The sequence below is a fragment of the Megascapheus bottae genome, chromosome 26 (assembly GCF_031878675.1).
Source record: "Megascapheus bottae isolate mThoBot1 chromosome 26, mThoBot2.hap1, whole genome shotgun sequence".
NCBI classification, from domain to species: domain Eukaryota; kingdom Metazoa; phylum Chordata; class Mammalia; order Rodentia; family Geomyidae; genus Megascapheus; species Megascapheus bottae.
The window spans coordinates 17,790,485-17,812,309 of NC_143534.1; the positions used below are offsets into that span (position 1 = coordinate 17,790,485).

At 42.7% G+C, this 21,825-nt stretch overlaps 1 protein-coding gene across 1 annotated transcript in view; it reads left to right on the forward strand.

Moving 5' to 3' along the window:
- Positions 1-21,825, forward strand: part of Gad2 (glutamate decarboxylase 2) — a 49,680-nt gene that overhangs the window by 19,299 nt on the left and 8,556 nt on the right. Inside the window, exons 8-12 of the mRNA XM_090319033.1 lie at positions 2,010-2,089; positions 8,572-8,626; positions 11,002-11,118; positions 12,464-12,528; positions 16,902-16,980. Coding sequence (XP_090175159.1) covers positions 2,010-2,089; positions 8,572-8,626; positions 11,002-11,118; positions 12,464-12,528; positions 16,902-16,980 — 396 coding nt within the window. The remainder of the gene's footprint in view (positions 1-2,009; positions 2,090-8,571; positions 8,627-11,001; positions 11,119-12,463; positions 12,529-16,901; positions 16,981-21,825) is intronic.

The following is a 21,825-nucleotide window of genomic DNA, read 5'->3' on the forward strand; positions in this document are numbered from 1 at the left end:
CTAATATAGGTTCACGTGTTGCGTGTCTACAAATTCAGAGATGTGGAAAGTGGGCATATGAAGAGAATTGACAATAGTAGCATGACTTAAAATTCCAGTCAGCTGCCCTTTGGAGATGTAAATTGAGGAAGCAGCTCGCCTTTTGGACAGCTTAATGATCTGTAGTTAATAGCAGGAGGCTAATGGGCACATGCAGTACAGCTGGGCTTGGGTTAGCCTTTTTCAGTTTTCTAAACAACAACTGATTACAGCCATTGGAAGATAGAAACCTACAGGGAATCAGTAACCAAAAACATAAAGATTAGCTGGTGGGTTGCCAGTATAGCCTGTTTCCACACTAAGACACACTTGCTTTGTCCCCAAAGTAACTGATAGTTCCGTCCTGCTCTGCCCCAGACTGGACAGTCACCCAAATAGCAAATGGCCCCCTGGGTAAAAGAGTATTAGATTTAGGGCCAAATTTCTCCTCTCATCTGAATGCACACAATTGTACTAAACTTGAGAGAAACTGAATAAAATCTCTTAGTGGGAAAATGAAAGCCTAAGAAACCAAGTGCCAGTGGCTTACACCTGAATTCTAGCTACTCAGGAGGCTGAGATTTGAGGACCAAGGTTCAAAGCCAGCCCAGACAGAGAAGTCCATGGGACTGTTAACCACCAAAAGGCTGGAAATAGAGCTGTGGCTCAAGTGGTAGAGCACCACCATTGAGTGAAAAAGCTAAGGGATAGCACCTAGGCACTGAGCTCAAGCCCCAAAACACACACAAAAACACACATAGTCACACACATACACAGCACTTGGCTGTTTGGGGTGGTTGGTATGGCTTTTGTAAGTCTTTTATATATGATTGATTTGGGGTTTCTCTCTGCTGGAATATCAGACCCACATCCAGTTTCCAACATCATTTTGCCCATGCTCAAAAAGTTTAACTGAGGGGCCGGGAGTTTAGCCTAGCATGCACGAAGGCCCAGGTTTGATTCCTAGGCACCACATACATAGAAAAAAACCTGAAGTGGTGCTGAGGCTCAAGTGGTAGAGCTCTAGCCTTGAGAAAGTGCTCAGGACTGTGCTCAGGCCCTGAGCCAGGCCCAGGACTGGAAAAAAAAAAAAGAAGTTCAAGGGAATTGTTCAACTCTAACAACAAGTAGTAACAGTACGATGTTTAGAGTACGGTTTTAGTTTTCCAGGATAAAAAGCATTCTGGGGATGAATAACTGTAGTGAATTCAAAGCAATGTGCAATATAAGGCCACTGCAATGGTATGGCCATATTGGAAAATGGTTACAGTGGTAACTAATCTAACAACTGAAAGTTGCTAGTTTTTCTGAGAAGTCCAGGCTTTGAGGGTATAGGCTAGGTAGTAAAGGTGAGAAATAAAATCAGTAAAGGGGACAATCTTGTCTTTATGTATTTATATTTATGTAGTCATTTTTTTCCTAGTCCTACTATTGGAATGCAGAGTATAACGCTTGTTACCACTTGTTTTTTGCTTGGGCCAGACTGGACTGCTGTCCTCCCATTTGTGCTTCCCTATTACACTGGGATACAAGTGACCAGCATTGTACTCAACCATTAATCAAGCAGAAGTCTCATGGGCTGGGAGTTTGGCCTAGTGGTAGAGTGCTTGCCTAGCATCCGGGTTCAATTCCTCAGTACCACAACATAGAAAAAGCCAGAAGTGGTGCTGTGGCTCAAGTGGTAGAGCCTTGAGAAAGCCCAAGGACAGTGCTCAGACCCTGAGTTCAAGCCCCAGGACTGGCAAACAAAAAAATAGGAAGTCTCATATATGTGTGTATCTATATATGTGTATAATATTATATATTATGTATTATATTATATGACATTTTATATATATATATATGGGGAAGTTAGGCTGACCTCAAATAGTAATCTCTGATTTCTGCCTCCCAAGTGGCGAGGATTATTGGCTTGAACTACTGGGCCTGGCTTGAATCTTAGCTTTGAATAAAACAAATTATTGATCTGTGCTTTTATTTATTTTTAACAGAGTCATTTTTCTCTCAAGAAGGGGGCTGCAGCCTTAGGAATTGGAACAGACAGTGTGATTCTGATTAAATGCGACGAGAGGTAAGCATGAACCCACAGCCATGGTTGGTCAGCAATTTGCAGGGTTTCCTACTAATGCGTCTTTGGTCTGTTTCTGGGGGCTGCCTGTCAGGCACAGATCTGCCCAGCCCAGAGGGTGCCATTCACTGTTGCTTTTTATCACGGATCTTTGCTTAGAGTCTATGAGGATTGATCCTCCAGGCCAGAGGACCTTTCACAGCGCATGGTGGAATCAGAACCTTGGTGAAATCATATTATTCACCGAGGCTTGTGCAGAGGGTCATTGCTCACCTGGGTCCTTTAGCAGCAATAGGAAATCAAGGCACTGATTTATGAGGTAAAATTGCATAGGCAGAATGGACTGTATCAGTTTGCCGGTGTGATGACAGAATGGGGGACACTTAAATGCTCAGAAAGTAAATGATGCCCCAGCCACACGAGAACTTCAAGCCAGAACCTTCCTTCTGTCTCTCCGGCTTGAGTCATACCTACTGCTACATGGCATGTCCAGACTGCATCCTGCACCACAGAATCCACCTATATAAATCTCTCCTTCTTCCCATGCCAGTACCACTTGGCATCTATATCACTTGCTGTCAGGGAACTGACAGGACTGCCCTGTGCTTTCCTAACCTAAGCAGCGGGTACATAGCTGATCGAAACACACATACGAATAATAAGTGTTTAATTGTGTGACTTTCCTTTAGATGAATGAAACTTCTCATTTGATCCTTTAAAAACAAAATGAATCATCTCAAAAGGAAACTATCTTTCGGTAGCTTCCAGTGACACTTTACATGGAGATGCGGAAAATGCTTTAAAATCTCCCCGACAAAACACCCACACCCAAGGCCAATGTTCCTATGAAGCTCAGGTGCCAAGAAAGACAGGGATTGTCTTCAAGGAAGTATACAGTCTGTGTGTTGGTAAATCAGGGGAAATGCCATGCCGTGGGCATGACTTGAACTGGATTTCCAAATTGGGGATAGGGTGGATGGGAAAAAGAGAAGGCCCAGTCAGTGACAAAGACTGGACACCACCAGCAAAAACACAGAGGAAAATAGGAATGAGTACCTTACAAGCCCTGCCTAGAAGCAGAAGGGTTCAGTCATGGAGAATGCCATTGGCCTTGTAGGACTTTCAAAACTCTAAAATTCAGTGGGTCCACAGCTGGTTTTACCTCTGGAATGTGAGGTTAAAGGGAATTGCCACTTTCTGGGTATGCAGTCATGTAGCACCTGATTCTTCTTCTTGATTGCTTGTGATGAACATACTTTTTTTTTTTCCAATCAAGAAGACAAATGCATGTCCTTTTTCCTCTGGAAATGAGGTAGCTAACTTTAGCATTTGACCTTGATAGATCTGGGAATAAGGGCACTTTGAAGTATTTTTAATCCAAAGAGAATGTGAATGAAGGCACCCTTCAAGAATCAAGGAAAAGAAAGGGCCTCTGGTCATTAGAGCAGAAAAGATACACACACACACACACACACACACACACACACACACACACACACAAATTGAGGAGAAGCTGGACCAAAAGAACACTTCTCTTATATTTATCATCTTTATTCAATTGCTACAACAAATTATCAGAGAGAAATATATTCCCAGAGAGAAAGCACTAAGCCAGATGTGGTGGCTCATGCCAGTAATCTCAGCAATGCCAGAGGCAGAGGAAGAAACATGGACAAAGGCTTGGACAAAAATCAAACTGAAGGAAACAAAAGGTCCAAGGCCTGGCTCAAGTGTTAGAGTATGTTCTGAGCACATTCTTTACCAGTTCAGCCAAATGGATTGAAAATGGAATTGAAAAAAAAAAAAGTAAAGAGAAAGTACCACCTAGACCTTGGTCTTCTGGCATTGTCATTCTTCCTCATTTAGTCTAGTTATTAGGTGTGCTGGGTGTGAATGCTACGGGGTGATAGGTGGCCTGGAAGGGCAGAAAGCGCTTTTCATTTTTTTTTTTGCCAGTCCTGGGGCTTGAACTCAGGGCCTGAGCATTGTCCTTGGACTTTCTAGTGCTCTACCACTAGAGCCACAACACCACTTACGGCTTTTTTCTATGTATGTGGTACCGAGGAATTGAACCCAGGTCTTCATGCATGCTAGGCAAGCACTCTACCATTAGGCCAAACTCCTGGCCCCATTTTTTTTAAAAAAAGATCGGTATTTCTGGGTCTATTCCTCTGGAAAAGGCCTTAGATGAACCCCAAAGTCACCAGCAGGTATTCCTGGGAGCAGGGCAGGCCTTGTGCTCAGAAGAGAAGATGGGAGAGCTGAGCCACTACAGGGAAAGAGATGACAGACAAGGCTGCCAGCACCCAGGAACAAAGTAGCATTGGCCAGCAGGAGGCAGAGATGAGCAGGAAGCAGGGAATGCTGCCATAGGGTCTAGAAGCCAGGTAGCTTCAGATGTTAAAGTCAAAGAAGCTTATTGCAGTAATTGTCGAAGTCATTACAAAGACTAATTATGCTGGTTTTTTTTCCCTTAGAGAATATTCCCCTCTCCCCTAGGGTACTCCCTGGAAGGGTGCAAAGAGAAAAGGCAGAGAGAATAGGAGGTTTTTTTTCCTTTGTGCATTTGTGAGCTTTGTGGAAGGAGTAGGAGGAAGAAGAGAGGAAATAAGAAGGGGGAAAAGCAGATATCAGGATATTGCTGTTTGAGAGCAGACGGGGGGAGGGTGTAGAGTTCACAAGAGGAGACGACTAGATGAGATGGAACATATCTGTCATACCTAGCTATAAGGGAGAAAGATAAGGCTGGGTGTGATGGCATGTGGCTGCCATCCCTGTGACATGGGGAAGAAGAAATAGGAGGATCACACTCCAGGAATCCTTGGGCATAAAATGAGATCCTGCTTAAGCAACAACAACAAAACCACAGTAACTAACACAAAAGAGATAGCAGAATGGATCAAGTGGTAGAGTGCCTGCCTAGTAACTGTGAGGTGCTGAGTTCAAGTCCTAGTAGCACCACCTTAATGAAAAAGAATTAAAAGATTGGGAAAAATAAGGCATACGGAGGGAATTGGGAAATGGGAAATGGAGTAAGTGGGAGAAATATAGAGGAAATGTGGGTGGAAGCTTTAATAGGAGTAATTACAATTTTGCCATCCAAAAAGGTGGTGCTTGCTAATTTTTTTAATTGAAGGAACTAGGAGGAAACACAGTTTACCACCCAATGATTAGCATTAATGCCATAATATTGTCTAACCCCTGAGAGCTCTTTTTTCCTAAGTTGATCAGTTTGCTTTTTCTCTTATCATTTTTTCTTTTCATGTTGTAATTATTTTCTTTCCAAACTCAACATGATAATATATATTTCCCCACCATGGTTATAAACACAAACACACTTAACTATATAATTTAGAAAGTATTATATTACTTTACAGAGCTAGCTTTAGAACTAGACTGTTTGATTTCATAGCCTATCTCCAGGCCTGACTTGGGCAAAGGCCTCTGTTTCTTTGTCTGAAATAAGAAAAATTATACTGGCTCCTGGTTTATAAGATTACAATTGTTGCTGATATAAAATGCTGAGGATGATACCTCAAATAGGGTAAAACAAAATAATACTCTTCTACTCCACATCTCTATCTCTTCTTACATATCTGTAACCTTTCCATCCTTCAGAGAATATCATCATATATCCACAACTACTCCAGATAGTACCAACTTAAATTATATGGACATTCTTAAAGAAAGGAATACATCAGGCCAAATTGCCATTTGAAATATTACACCCATTTATTCTAACAATTTCAACCCAGACTGTTGAGAAAAACTTATATTCGTGTTAGTATCTCTATATATTGTTTAATTCTGCACTTTAGAAGCATTTACTTTATTGTTATTATAGAGGTGATATACAGAATGGTTACATTTGCATGGGTCAGATAACACATACATTTCTTTTCATGGGGTATCTTGTTTCCTCAATCTCTCCCGGTCTCTCCCTCCCATCTCCATGCACGAGTTGTATAGTTGACTTTCATCAGTGTCCAATGAGCTCCACTGCTCCACTTTTTCTGTAAGGAGAAGACCGAGTAACAGAGCTGGATGAACTGGCAGCCGCCAACTGCCCATTGGTTTTATGTATAGGAGGGAGCCAGGGAGGTTCGGAGGCAATGTGCAGGGGGTTGAAGAGTGGTGGTGGTCTCTCTCCAGCACACCGCATCAGCAAGGTTAGCTTGGACCATTTTATACTGGTTCTGTCTACTAGGTTCTCAGTGATAGAGCGCTGACCCGGTAGAGGTCGTTTTGAGGTGACAGAATGTCCCATCTCGCCTGGAATATATATACATCCACTCATTTAGCCTCCTTTTCTGATTCTTACCTGATTTACTCTCTAATGTTTGCAAGGTGGTGACTTTCTCAATGCATCCTTCCTTCTAGAATTATCAGGTCCTGCAAAGCCCTTTGATGTTTTGTGCTCTCCTCTTTCTTCTTCCTCTCCTTCTCCCTGTCCTCCTCCTCCTCCTCCTTTGTTCTCTCCTCTCCTTTTCCCTCCCCTCCTCTCCTTCCCTTTCTCATGTCTCCCCTCTCCTCCTCTCTCCAGCCCCTTCTCCTTCCCTTTCCACCCCTTTCCCCTCTCCTCTCTTCTTTCCTCCCACCCCTCCCCTCTTATCTTCTCCCTTCCTCTCCTCTTCTGTCTTTTTCCATCCCCTCCTTTTCCCCTATCTCTCCTCCTCTTCTCTTCCTGTGGACACTACTAGAACTTAGTTCTATTTAGCATTTTCTCTGTTCATAGCCTCCCCCCCCCCACCTCATTTCTCTATCCTTCTTTCTCTTTCAGAGTTCATCTTACATTATCTAAATTGCTTATCATTTGCTGCAGTCTTACAGAAAATAAGTCTGACTAAGACCCATGGGAACCGGGCTGGCACAGGATCAGATCAGGCATTTGCTGTCCCAGCTCCCAGTGATAAAAAGTCTGTTAGTTACTTTGATTACTGTATTTGCATCACAAATTAACTGCTAGTGCCTGGGTATAACTTTTAGTCTTTGTAAAAGGTATCTGTCACTTTATAGAGTTAGCTTACATTTCCCTGCGGTCGTTAAGTACCACACTTTATCACACAATCGACTTTCCCCAACTGAAATGATAAATAAGCTGGGGTCATTAGACTCTTTTATTAAATTAGCTGACTTGTGGCTAGTGCTTGGAGGAGGTGTGGATGGTAATGAACTCTTTCGGGTCCCGAGGGAGCTGTTGAGTACACTGTGATAAGACAAATGTTGCAGATAAAGGAATCAATTATTATCACGGAGCCAAGCAGGGAAGCCTTTGAGCATCAGATTTCCTGAGCCTGAATGTTAAGAGATCAGGAGTGCTAATGGGTCCTTCTTTTTATACTAGACAGAATAGGGCTAGATGATAAAAACAGATAGTGCTCACCGAGTCCTTACTACTTAATAACTGTAGCAGGGGCTTACTACTTAGTAATTGTGTAAGGTGATTTGGAGTGCTTACTACCTACTTAGTACATAGTGCTTGCTACTTACACAGTTGATTGAATTAATCAGTTTATTTAAAGACACAAAAGAATATAATTCCTCACCTTCTCCTAGTACCCATTTCCTAGCTTAGGAAATATTTTCCCACACACTCTCTTAAACAACATGACAAGCTTTACTTTCTCTGTTGAACTCATAGCAGATTACCAGTGTCTCAGCCAAGGCTCCATGCCTGATTCAGAAGCATCAGGACTCGGAAGAGAACGCCTAGCATTCTCCAGATAATATGGTCCTTGCCTTTTTTTTCCAATTAAAAAGAATTACTTATGCAATAAAATGTACAGTGGCATTTAGTAGGGTCGTATTGTTATGTGATTACCTCGCCATGGCTCAAAATTGAAAAGCTGGAACTAGAGATATGGCTTGAGTGGTAGAGCGAAAAAAGCATGTAAGGGTGTGAGGCCCTCTGTTCAAGCCCCAGTTTGGGTGCTAGTTCATTGGCCATAAAAATCTCACAGACTTTCCTGCCAGGACTGGCTTTGAGCTGTGATTCTCAGATCTCAGCCTCCTGTTTCAGGCTTTTAGCACTTGGAATGTAATTAGGTAATTTCTAGACTTAATATTTCCATACGAATGTCTCCAAATGTCGCCCCTTTTTGTTTGTTGGGGTTTTTTTTCATTTATTTCCCTGTCATGAGGCAGACACTCTACCACTTGAGCTATACCCTCAGCCCTTTTTGTTTTAGTGACACTTTTCTGCTTGGAGCTGGCCTGAACAGCAATGTTCTTATCTCTGTCTTCCATATAGCTGCTAGGGTTACAGATATTGTTAAGATGGGTTGTGTTACCTTTGTCACCTGAGTTGGCCTCAAACTATAATCCTCCCCAATCTCTGCTCCTGCCCAGCTGAGAAGTTGTTTTAGCTGAGCATTATCAATGGTATAGGGTCAGATTTTATCTTCCTATGGCCTCTTATATTGAAAAGACAACAACCCACTAAACGATTTCAAGCAAATTTATAACACCTTTCTTTTTCCTTTCAGAGGGAAAATGATCCCATCTGACCTGGAAAGAAGAATCCTTGAGGCCAAACAGAAAGTAAGTTTTCATAAGGATTTATCTAGCAAGAATACCTTGGATCTATTTGTTGTTGTTATTGTCGTTGTTGTTGTTATTGTCGTTGTTGTTGTTCTTCTTCTTCTTTGTCTTCTTCTTCGTCTTCTTCTTCTTCTTCTTCTCCTCCTCCTCCTCTTCCTCCTTCTTCTTTCTCCTCCTCCTCTTCCTCCTCCTTGTCCCCCTCCCCCTCCTCCTCCTCCTCCCCCTCCTCCTCCTCCTCATCCTCCTCCTTCTCCTCCTCCTCCTTCTTCTTTGTTGATCATGGGGCTTGAATTCAGTCTGAGTACAATCCTTGAGATCTTTTTGCTCAACACTCTACCACTTGAACCACAGCACTACTTCCAGTTTTCTCATGGTTAATTGGAGATAAGGGTCACATAAAAATCTCACAGACTGTGATCCTCAGAACCCAGCCTCGTGAGTAACTAGGATTATGGGTATGAGCCACCAGCACCCAGCAATGTATCTATTTCTAAGCAGAGGAGAGCTTGTTTCAATTTTACTTTTGGGGGAGTGGAGGTACTTTATTATAGATTAGAGCCTCACAGATTTTCCTACTCCAACTGTTTGGAACTGAGATCCTCAGATCTCACCCTCCTGAGTATATAGGATTAAAAACATGGGCCCCAGCTCCAAGCTTACATTTTACTTTATTTTTTGAGACTATTTATTATTCTTAAAAAGAATTTATTGTAAAAATGATGTGCAGAGGAGTTACCATTAGGTAAGTCAGGTATTGAGTACATTTCTTTTTGAACGGTGTCATCCCTTCCCTCATTTTCTCCCAGTTTCCTCCCTCCCAACATCTCTAAATTGAAGAGTTCATTTTCAATATAGAGTCTAGTCAGTATCCCTGCTGAACAGATTTTACTTTTAAAAACAGAGCTCAACCTCACCCTCCTAGCTTTAATGAGAATACAGAATTTTGTGTCCAACTTATTTCTCTGAGTTGTATGTGGGTTTTGCTTTAGAAAAGTTTATGTTGCTAAGGACATAATGTACAGAGATTGTGTAAGAGTTTTCAAAGCACTTCCCTCCTGTGTTTGGAGGTTAGAATTAAGCAGATGCACTTTGGAAAACACACTTTCACAACTCAAAGGTATGCAGAAGTGATCTGGTTCTTTAAAAGGAGTTGTTTTCTCCTGCCTGGATCCAGGATGATAAGGTTGCCATGCCACACATCTTATTTTGCAAGCAGTAATACAGAGAACTGTTTGCAATTAACAAATTCTAAAGACTTGCAGAAGATTGCCCCAAACTTTTGGACAATCATTTGTACCCCCTTGTAGTGGGCAAATCAGAGTTTGTTGCCACTGTTTAGCTTTTATTCCAGACACTCTACAGTTCCTGGCTTCACAATGTGTTTGCTTGTCATTATTTCCTTTCAAATGCCTTTTTCCTCTACGATCTTGCCCTCACCAAATCACTGGAGTGACATGACCCACAAGCTTAAACCTTTGCTGCCACCTAAAGGCAGATGATGTAACAGCATGCTCATAAAGCAATGGTACCTTCATTCCGGAATGAGGAAATTAGGAAGATCCTGTCTGTGATTGCCTCTCTTGTAGCCACAGCCTTTGACCTCAATCAATTTCCACTTAGCTATGGTCAGACAGACTGAGGACTACTCCGGCAGATAAAAGCCCTGGCTTATTGTTCAGTCTTGTGTAAACCTGTCCCTCGAAGACTCTAAATAAATGATGGGGGCCTTCAATGAAAAGAATGATTAGAAAATGAGCAAAAGCAGTAACAGGAGGCTTGGAAATCCCTAGAATAACTAAAAAGCACATGGAGATCACTGAAAGCCTCTGGAATATAAAACCTTTCAAAGAACTAAATGGGACTGCTAAATGGTAGCTGTAATAAATGGCTGCTATATGGTAGCCAAATAAATGGAGAATGCAGGTTCTACAGTGATCCGTGCCAGGCTCAAGTGTCAGTAACCCTTCCAAGGATTCAAAAACTGCAAGTGTACATGTGGTAGGAAGAAATTTTCCATGGTTTTTTCAGGAGCTCTTTTCTAAGAAAGAAGCTTTGAAAGCTGGGCACCAGTGGCTCATGGCCTACAATCCTAACTACTCAGGAGGCTGAGATCTGAGGAGCGCAGTTCAAAGCCAGCCCAGGCACACACAAGTCTGTGAGACTCTTATCTCCAACAAACCACCAGAAAACCAGAAGTGACACTGTGACTCAACATGGTAGAACACTAGCCTTGAGCTGAAGAGCTCAGGGACAGTGCCAGGCCCATAGTTCAAGCAAGAAGAAGGAGGAAGAAGAGGAGAGGGGGAGGGGAAAAAAGAAGAGGAGGAAGCTTTGAACTCCTGTTTACACTATCTGGGGACTTTTCATTTCTGTAGGGATTCGTTCCTTTCCTGGTGAGTGCCACCGCTGGGACCACAGTATATGGGGCATTCGATCCCCTCTTAGCTGTGGCGGACCTTTGCAAAAAGTACAAGATCTGGATGCATGTGGATGTAAGTATCCCTCTGGACTGTCCATTAAAGTGCCTTTGCCCAATTCTCTTCTGGGTTTCACTGAATACAATTTACTTTTGTTTTACATCCAAGCTACTGCGATCAGAGCCTTGAAAAACATTTCAGAAACAAACCAGCACACAATTGCATGGTATACAATATCTTGATCATGCCTAAAGCTACCTACACGAAAATATTCTTAGTTCTGTGAGCTGAGCCCTTGGTTCTCAATTCATTTGAGCCACGGTGGCCTTGGAAGAATGTAGCCTACACATAGTTGCCCTGTTCAAATCTTCCTTCTTTATGATAATCAGTGGATAGAAAGCATTTGTATTTATAGCAGAAATCCAGATGAAAACTCAAGCTGAGCTACATTCTGGTGTCTCACATCTGTAATCCTAATTATTCAGAAGGCTGAGAAGTGAAGATCTTAGTTTGAAGCCAGCCAGGATGGACAAATCTGTGAGACCCTTGTCTCCAATTAAGTAGCAAAAAGTCATAAGTGGAGCTGTGGCTCAAATGGTAGAGCATCAGTCTTGTGCAAAACATCTAAAGGACAGCACACTAGCTCTGAATTCAAGACACACAAAGACAGACAGACAGACAGAAACATCTTCAAGTTCATATTAAGTATTCCTATATATGCAGGGGAGAGGCAGACCTTATTTAGTAGGAAAATGGATTACCAAATTCCCAGTTTTAACTTGGTCAAGGTAGAAGCTGCATTGTATTTGACATGTTTTGACTTTAAGCTTAGTCACACTATGAAACAATGGAGGTGTCTGATTATTTTCAACTAAAAAATGCCAGTTTACAAAAGATGAATTGAAGAGATTTAAAATCAGTGTATTACTGACAGAAGGGTTTAAAACCTGGCTGCCAGCTGTAATTTGTGTGTCAATACTCTGTGATAAGGTAAAAAGTTTGTACCAAATCATCACTGATCGCAAACCATCATCAATGAATGTGTCACCTGATTTTTTTCTCTCTTTGGAAGACTTTTTCAAGGAAGAAAGTCATAAGTTGATATACATCCTGGTGCCTGATTTTTGTGCTGTTAGAGGCCCACACTTTTGAGCAGCTCTGGCTTGAAGCATTTGAGCTTTGTAATATGCGACTGAGGAAAGCAGCCTGCAGGAAATGGAGAAAGATTTTTCTCAGTTTGACTCATTACACCCATATAAACGTAGAAGAGTCTGACACTTTAGTAAGGTTCTCCATCCTTAACTTTGAGGTGTAGCATCAAAAGATGGCCAGAGCACTTTCACACTCTGACTCTGGCCACTGTGAAGTTCTAGGTCCTGAGGAGCAGCTACCTTTATGTTTATATGATTTCCTTTCTCAGGCAGCTTGGGGTGGAGGATTACTGATGTCCCGGAAACACAAGTGGAAGCTGAGTGGTGTGGAAAGGTATGTGCATTTTTCTTTTCTCCCCCCACTACCCCACCTTGGTTTTGTCAGGCTAGGCTTGGGCTTGAACTCAGGGCCTAGGTGCTGACCCTGAGCTTTTCTTCACATGAGGCTATTACTCTACCACTTCTGGTACTCTGTGGTTCATTGGAGCTAAGAGTCTGTCTCATGGACTTTCCTGCTCCATCTGGCTTTACACCATGATCCTCAGATCTCAGTGTCCTGAGTACCTGGGATCAAAGGAATGAGCCATTAGCATTCTGCATTTTTCGTCTTAGGAATGTTGAAGGCTGAATGCGACAAGGAAAGGTACTCCATTTCCAGGAAGTCTTCGGCCCCATGCTCAGTGTGATAGTCCCTCGGAAATCTTATGTGCAAAGTACAGAAAATCAAGTCCCCCCATCAAGCTGCCCAAACAGACTGTGTCTCAGAGGTGGATGGCTCTCTGGAATCCATTCCTGGAATCTCTGAACCACCAAAATCAGTTGAAGCCTGCAAATAGCCTACATTTTTCTAGACAGATCTATAGTTTGCATCCTTCTGAAAAGGATAATATCCACAGCTCTAACAAAACCAATGGAAAAATTTTTCCAGACAAATAAGCACCTTGTAATTTATCAGTGTTGAAAAGTTTGGGTGTGGAATATAGTACAGTCAGTTAACTTAAAGCAAGACGTCCTCCAGATTTCAGTCTCATGCCTTTTTCTGACATAGCTCTGATTGGTGCTAGGAAGTAGCTTTTAGTTAGAGCCTAAGCAATAGACCATGAAGAAAAAGCTGCAAAGCAGAAAGGAAGGAATATTTGATTAGCATAAAACATATTCAGGTCCAAGGAACAGAATGCAGCATGCAAAATACAGCCTCAGGATCTGGTTCAGAGCCACATGCAGGGGAGCCCAGTTTTCCCATTACCACATGGCACGTCAGCCAGGCCAACCATTAGCGTGAATACTGATACTTCAGACCCCTGGAGAAAGCCTGAATCCATCAGAGGCTGCCAAGTGACCATCATGCCATACCAAGTAGCCAGATGTCACCCAGGGAAAAAGTCACACTCGCTCTGCCCCTAGACATCTTGGCATGATTTCAGTTTCAGGACAGGGAAAGAGGTTAATAGAACTCAAGAACATCTGTCAGCACTGCTCATGCATTCATGCCCAGAGTGCATGTAGGGTGTGCTGTGTGACACCCATTGGGGCTCACAATAGAGAACTCACTAGAGGGGGGTGAGCTAAAGGGAGCTGCTCACTTAGTGGGACGAAGGCTGTGGGAGAGGCAGTAGAGCTCAGCTAAGTCCCATATGTGGGGTTACTTGTCCTTGAATTCGTTGATAAGGTCTCTGGTCTGGGCACAGCTGGATGGGAACATGTATTAGAGATGCTTGTGCTCTTTCTTCAGGACCTGGTTAGATAAGAGGACAGAGAACAGTTGTGTCCCTTTGGCCTTCTCTGAGGTCTAATTCCAGTCCATCCTAAAAATCTAAATGAAACTCGAAGCTTAGGAAGTGCCAGGAAACAGAGAGGTAGATGATGCAAAAAGAGAAGATAGAGACTGAGAAAGAGATGGGAGAAGGAGAAAGAAGGGGGGAGAGTGAGAGGGAGGAAGAGAGAGAAAGAGGCAGAGAGAGGGAGAGAAAGGAGAGGGAAAAGGAAGGAAGGGAGGAGGAGAGAAGAGAGGAAGGGAGGGGAAAGGAAGGAGAGGGGAGTACCTGTTCAGATCACCACAATTAAATTCATGGGCTGGTAGAGCACTTACCTAGCACCCTGGAGTCTCCATCCCCAGCACCACATGCATCTGTGCAAACCAGCACCCACGCATGCGTGCACATACCCATTGGCTTTCAAGAGAGCTGATCTGTGCACTGCACTTTCACTTCTGTGAACTTCTTTCTTAGGGACACAAAGCATGAGCATTTGCTATTCGACCTTTAAAGACATCTGTGACTGTGAGCGCTGGGAACCATGAAGCATTGTCTATTTGCAGGCTCACCACATTACCTACCCTGAGCCTCAGAAAAGTAAACACCCACGTATTTTTGTACTAATGACTATTATTTGAGAGCAGAGCTCAGAACCCTCTTCCTGGAACACCTAGTTCTCTACAGTCCTATTGCCGTGATTTTGGAAACGTTGTTCTAACTAAATCTACCAAATGGAATAGCCACATGTGAGTCCCTAGAGATGAGGAGGTGCAAGAAGGCCTTGGAGAAAGTGGAAACGAGTGTGGCTGGAGTATGAGTAGATCCGTGGTCAGGGGAGAAAAGTGGCAATAAGTGGAAAGGTCCTGCAGTGGGTCATGGCAGAGGGGCTGACAGTGATGCACTGGCATCAGCAGGGGTCTCTGTAACATGGACTCCTAGCCTGGAATCAAGACCTTGGGAGCCAAATCACAAGTACACATTGTAGTCCTTGGGTGGAGACCAAAGTGGTGGCAGACCACAGTCACAGGAGCCACCGCTGGGATTCTGGGGAGAGGAGGGATATGGTTAGAAAATTGGCTGTGAATTCAGGAGATGGAGGCTGAGCAGTTACACCTGACTGGAAACTAGGGTATGAATACCTGCCCGTACCACTGTGGGATGTAAGAGCTGAGAGATTCTGACCAGAGCCTGAAGGTCAGGGACACAGGAGTGGATGTTTCTCAGGGGTAAAAAGGAACTGCAAGGAAGACATCAGAAGCAATGCAGAGAATAAAATAAACACAAGCAGCTGGGTGCCAGTGGTTCATCCTTGTAATCCTAGCTACTCAGAAGACTGAGATCTGAAGAACATGGTTCAAAGCCAGACCTAGCAGGAAAGTCTGTAAAACTCTTATCTCCAATGAACCACCAGAAAACCAGAAGAGGTGCTGTGGCTCAAAGCACTAGTGAAAAAGCTCAGAGAAAGCACCAGGGTTCTGAGTTAAAGCCCCACAACCAGGGGTGGGGGGAGAGAAAGAGGGAGAGAGAGAGGAGAGGGGGAAGGAGGGGGGAGGGAGGGAGGGAGAAGGAAAGGAAAGGAAGGAGGGAGTGAAGGAAGGGGGGAAGGAGGGAAGGAAGGAAGGGAGGGAGGGAGGGAAAAGTTCACTTGGGACTGCTGATTTGAGGTACAAATCAAGGATATGTCTGAAGACAGTCCTGGAGATGGGGTTTGGTTGTGTCCAGCTTACAGAAGCCACAGAACTGAATCATTCAGCCAAACACTAAGAACATAGCCATGCTCACTCTGTGACTCTGGACCTCAAAGATCCTCAGTCTTCTGGCTGACTTGGCACAGAGACCCTCCTCCCTTACAGAATCATGTGAGGCTCAGGGTGGGAACAGCTGCTTCCCCTGGGCATCAGAAGAGGAGGGAGTGGAAGCAGCAGTGGGAAAGGGGAGAGAAGTTGAAGGAAACTAAATGAGACTTCACAGATCCATTTTAACGAGTCTGGAAGGGTAAAGAATAAGGAAGACGTAACCAAGTGAAGCCTAGGAAGATGACATTGCAGAAAAAAAAAAAAGTAACATCACAGGCCTGAGAAACCCCAGCGTAGAGCATTCAGAGCACAAAATAGCCTGGTGTGATGAAAATAGGTGAAGGAAAATGAAGGGGCACAGCTGAATGTACAGTGGACCCACCCTCAGGACGCCACAAACTCCGATCATTCTGGTGCCAGAAGGAGGAAAGACTTCAGACATACTTACTGTACCCAAATCCAGCAGATAACACCAACTGCTATCATCAGAGCAATCTAGACAGGGCTGTTCCCTACTTTTCCAGGTAGGATAAATGGCTGAGCTGTGCATCATTGCTGGATGAGCAATAGGAATTGCATTTTTCTGGTGTATGAGAACAGAACCAGTGTGGGGGGGGGGAAACAACTCCTCTTTTCTGTGAGCCAGTGCACAGCCCATTCTGCTCTAAATTAGAAAGATGGGAAGCCTAGACATTGTAAAAGGACACATTTGAGAAATCTGGCCTGCTGTTTACTAGGAAAAAAGCATGGGGTTGAAGAGAGAGTAAAACTCAGCAGTGGAATAGAGTGATACAGTGTTCCATCTGAGCTCCAGGCCATGACAAGGAAAATGAGGGTACATGGGGAAAATGGGGGTGCTGCCTGGTTCTCTGACCACTGGGACCAAAGGCCAAACTCTGAAGCCAATCCTCCTGGTCACTCAAAGCACTCAGAGCACTGTGAGGTCTGAGCCTCCATTGGAGCTGGAAGGAGAAGCAGCCAAGGGCATACATGGCCTTCCTAACCACCTCGGTGGACAAAGAAGAGTTGCAAGTGTGAGAATGGGCTTTTGTGGTGTACCTGCAGGGTCATCCTGGCATCTGAGCAACTGTGCTACCCGAATGAGGCTCTGCTGTCCGTGTGTGGTGTCACCTTCTTACCTGATCTGCTTGTTTTAGGGCCAACTCTGTGACGTGGAACCCACACAAGATGATGGGAGTCCCTTTGCAGTGCTCTGCCCTCCTGGTTCGAGAAGAGGTACGTCTCCCCTGACTCTGTCCCAGGCAGCAGGTGGCTTCACTATCTTATACAGCTGGCTCTTACCCAGATGCTCACGGCCCCCAGAACATGCTCCTCTTCTAAAGAGGCTCAGGGTCTCCATATTCAGGACAGAAACTTTGGCCTCGTCTCCATGATGTCCTTGGTGTCCTCAAATCCAGACACCTGCTCAAAGTTTACTTCTAGAATGGGAGAAGGATTTTTTGTTACCATAAGAGATGAAAAAAAAAGTTTACCATAAGAAAAAATATACATGATAAAAGAATCAGGTGAATGTTGAGTTTCAGATACATAGACAACTACATACAGTTCTAGGCTGTTCTGATTATTAGTTAATCTCATGTTCAGAATTGTAAGCCATCTGCCTATAAGAAGGGAATAAGCCAGGACCACTGTCCTTCTAGACACTTCTGAAAGAAAGGCCTTGAGGTCATTCGTTGTAGATTCTCATTGTTGGTCAGTGCCTGTAAATTTCTCCTCCCAGATGTGAAGGTGAAGTTAAATCTCCTCACTCTACACTAATTTTATTGCTAAGTTTTAAGTAGATAAATTTATTCTTATTGTATTTGATCTTGTTAGAATTCATAAACTAGCTGAGAACCAGTGGCTCACTCCTAATCTTAGCTACTCAGAAGATTGAGGTCTGAAAGATCAAGATTCTAAACCAATCCAGGCAGAAAAGCCCCAAAACTCCAACTCCAATAACCTGCAAAAATCCCAGGCTAGAGGTGAACTCAAATGGTCGAGTACCAGCCCAGCAAGCAAGCAGAGAAAAGAGACCCCCAGTTCAAACACTAATGCCAAAAAGAAAAGGAAGAGGGGCAGGAGTGGGGGGAGGCAGATGGGGACCAAGACATGAGAAAGGGTATCAATGTATGTGAAGTAATGCACCTTCTATCTGGTGAATATCATGTAACCTTTCTATTAATTGCAATAAAATATATGAAAAAAGAAAAGGAAAAAGACACAAAAAGAATTAATAAAGAAACCCCAAATTGAAAAAGATCTTAAAATATTTATCTTACAAGCTGGGCACCAGGGGCTCATACCTGTAATCCTAGCTACTCAGTCTTTGAGATCCCCCTATCTCGGCCTCCTGGACCATCATCCAGCCAGGCAGAAAAGTCCATGGGAGTGAGACTCTTATCTCCAATAAACTACTCAGAAAAAGCCAGAAGTGGTGCTGTGGCTCAAGTGGTAAAGCACTAGCCTTGAGCACAAACAGGCTCAGGGACAGTCCCTAGTCCCCGAGTTCAAGCCCCAGGATCAACAAAAATAAATTCTCTTTGCTTGCTTTAAAAATATAAAATTAAGGTAAAAGTCATGGTTCCAGGGTAGAATACAGGTCATACAAGCATGAGGCCCTGAGTTCAAACCTCAGTACCTCCAAAGTAAGTTAATCAATTTATCATTATTTGGCAGAAAAATTAAAAAAGATAAAATTAACACCTAACTACGTTAGAAAATTTGGGCCAGATAGAAAACATTAATTTAGAGGTGCCTAAATGTCTGTCATTTGGAAATAATCATTATTACTGTTTTAAAATATCTTCACCCACAAATTTCCTAGAAAAATATATAAGATATAAATAAACACAGTAAAATAACTATCCTCTTATATAATATAAGCACCTTTATTCTTTTTATATTTAACACTGTATCATGTGTATAATATTCTAAATACTGTATTATTTATTTCTTTTTTCTCAATACTGAGAACAGGACCTAGGGCTTTCCTCATACAGGCTAGATAAATGTTCTACTCCTGAGCTACATACTCAGCCCATGTTTGATTAAATGTAAAATATGATTTTAATGGTTGTATAATATTTTCTTACATAATACATGGTGGCTTCATACAAATCCTCAAATGTATCTTTGGTCATATTTTTTAAAGTAGGTATCTGAGTATGATTGCTTGATGAAAGGGTATTATTACTTCTCATCCTTAAAATGCCTTCTCTTGACAACTGCAAATTGAAGTAGCACACAAATAAACTGATAAAAAATTTGAACACAAACTTTCCTCCAAAATGAGATTAGCACACAGAAATATCATTTCAGGCTGATTTCTCCATCAAATAAACTTCCAGTATGATATATCATCTCCTATAATAGATCATGCAAAGCTCAGCTGTAGTACTTGGAAAAAATGAATCTTTATTATTTACATTTCAGCCAGATGTTTGACAGTGACTCTCATCATTTCCCTGGCACACCAAGGGATATGTAAGCCAGATAAAAATAGATGGATTTGGATCTGATTGAATAAAGGCATTGGAAGGGCCTGCTGACTAGAAGTGGGTGCTACACAGGCTAGAGGCTCTGGCTTGGTACCTAACCCAGCGCCATTCAAAAAAATCCATTAACACATTAAGTAAACACAGAAGCATATAAAAGTTCAGATGGGAAGAAGATGAAAGGTAGACTGAATCTGTGCAATGATAGACTAAGAAAATAGCAGATGGCTTTTACAATCTGGACCATCAAGCCACATCCACAACAGCGACATTGTTCAAAGGGATCCAAGCAAGACTCCAAGAATAGGGTATTTAGACTGGCCACAGAATGCTTGTTTGAACATGACTAAATTGTTGGACTTGTTAAAGAAAGAGAGAGAGACGGGCAGGGGTGGGGTACTTAGCTTGTATTCTACAGGGAGAACAAGAAGTAAAAGTAAATGCCATTCAAAAACATGGGAACTACTCCCTGTGTGCCAATGAGTGGTTCATGTCTGTAATTCTAGCTACTCAGAGGGCTGAAATCAAAGGATTTCGGTTGAAAGCCAGCCCAGGCAGGAGAGTTCATGAGACTTTTATCTCAAATTAACCAGCAAAAAGCTCAAAGTGAAGCTCAAGTGGTAGAGCAGTTTCCTTGAGCCAAAAAGTGCAGGGACAATGACCAGGCCCTGAGTTCAAGCCCAAGGAAGGACACAAAAAAGAAAAGAAATATAAGTGATGTGAAAATACCCTAATGAACCCCCTTACAATATGTAATGTCATATATGCCAATAGTAAATCAATACCTGAAGGAGATAAAAGATGTGGAGCATGAGAGAGGCAGCCCCTCTCACTTGCCTCTGGTTCAACAACATTGACCAACGTGTTGTGCTTAGCTCTATGACAATTCATATGCAAGACTGCATCAAGTGGAGCAAGAATCAAACCAAATAGAGCAATTGGTAAACCTTTTCAAAGGATGATTGGACCAACTGTGGATTCTTAACCAGGGGAGAGAAAAGAGAATGGAAAGAGTTAAGAAGAGAGTAGTGTTTACCACTTTTTTGGTTGTTTGTTTGTTTGCCAGTCCTGGGACTTGAACTCAGGGCCTGAGCACTGTCCTTGGGCTTTCCTCAAGGCTATCACTCTACCGCTTGAGCCACAGCACCCCTTCTGGCTTTTGTATTTATGTGGTTCCAAAGAATCAAACCCAAGTCTTTGTGCATGCTAGGCAAGCAGTCTACCACTAAGCCCAACTCCGGCCCCACATTTACCACTTTGACTCTCAATAAGAAAGACTTGCTTGTTTTGTTTTCCCCCTAAGGATTTGAGGCAAAAGATTGAGTTAGTAAAATTGCTTGGTTGGTGTATATGTATGGTGGCAAAATCAGAACACAAAGTGGGTTTTATATGTGAACGGAGGGTCCGTAAAAGGAACGTGTGTGTGTGTGTGTGTGTGTGTGTGTGTGTGTGTGTGTGTGTGTGTGTGTATCCTGGTACTGGAGATTAAATTTCTGGCTCTTAACTCAGCTTTTCACTCACAGGGCTTGTGCTCTACTACTTGAGTCGCATCTCCAGTTTTAGCTTTTTGATGATTAGTTGGAGATGAGTCCTGTGGATTGTTTTGCCAAGTTGGCTCCTCAGATTTCAGCCTTCTGATCCATTTAGAGGTCATTTGCTTGGGGTTGGTCTGATCCACCTACCATTCCATCCTCTCTCAAGGTGATCTCTTTTGCTATGAGAAGCAGCTATTTGTCTGTTTGGCCAGGGGAAGAATGGTGACGAATTTATGTCCAGAAACCAAATAGAAGTACCTATTGTAATTCTCACATCTTATTTATCTTCAAGTGAATTTTCTTTTTTTTCCAAATTCATTATCTTTTTACATACAAACACATTATATATTTAGTTTCAAAATCTATTGTCTGAATTATGGATATAACTATAAAGGCTCTACAAGAAAGACCCCAACTCTCTTATGAAACCCTGTTAAAGTTTAACTTTCTTTGTGTTGTGCTTTAGTTCAGATAATTTTTTAAAAGGTTCTTTGCATTTCTGACTTCAACTCAGCAACCACATTTTAGTCTTTTGTTCTCTTGTCACGAGTCATACAAGAAACAAAAACCAGATGCCAAAGCTTTTATAAAATCAGCACACAGTGAGTAACAAAAGAGTCAAAGGCTTCCAGTGGCTCATGACAAGCTGAAGCATGAGGTTTCCAGGGAGGAGACTGACGGTGCTATTTTAGACACAAGCATGATTCACACTGTTCTTTTGAGCAGTGCAATCACTATCCCACTCTTTTCCATAGCGAGGTGATGATACTCAGGCAAATCAATAGTTATTGACAATGAACTTGACTTTGCAACTTTCATAGGCAATTGAGTGAAAGTGTAGGGCTGACACCTGACCACAGGAAGATGATTACGACACAGAAAAGATGATTTTTTTCATCTCCGAATTGTAATGTCTTTTTCTTTTCCTGCCCATAAAAATGGTAGCACTGAACAGAAAAGCTGCATTTTTCAACAGCAGCAGCTCAAACTCCAACAGCTACGTAAGATCCTTGAACTAGAAACGGATGGAAAACACAGGAATAATCACT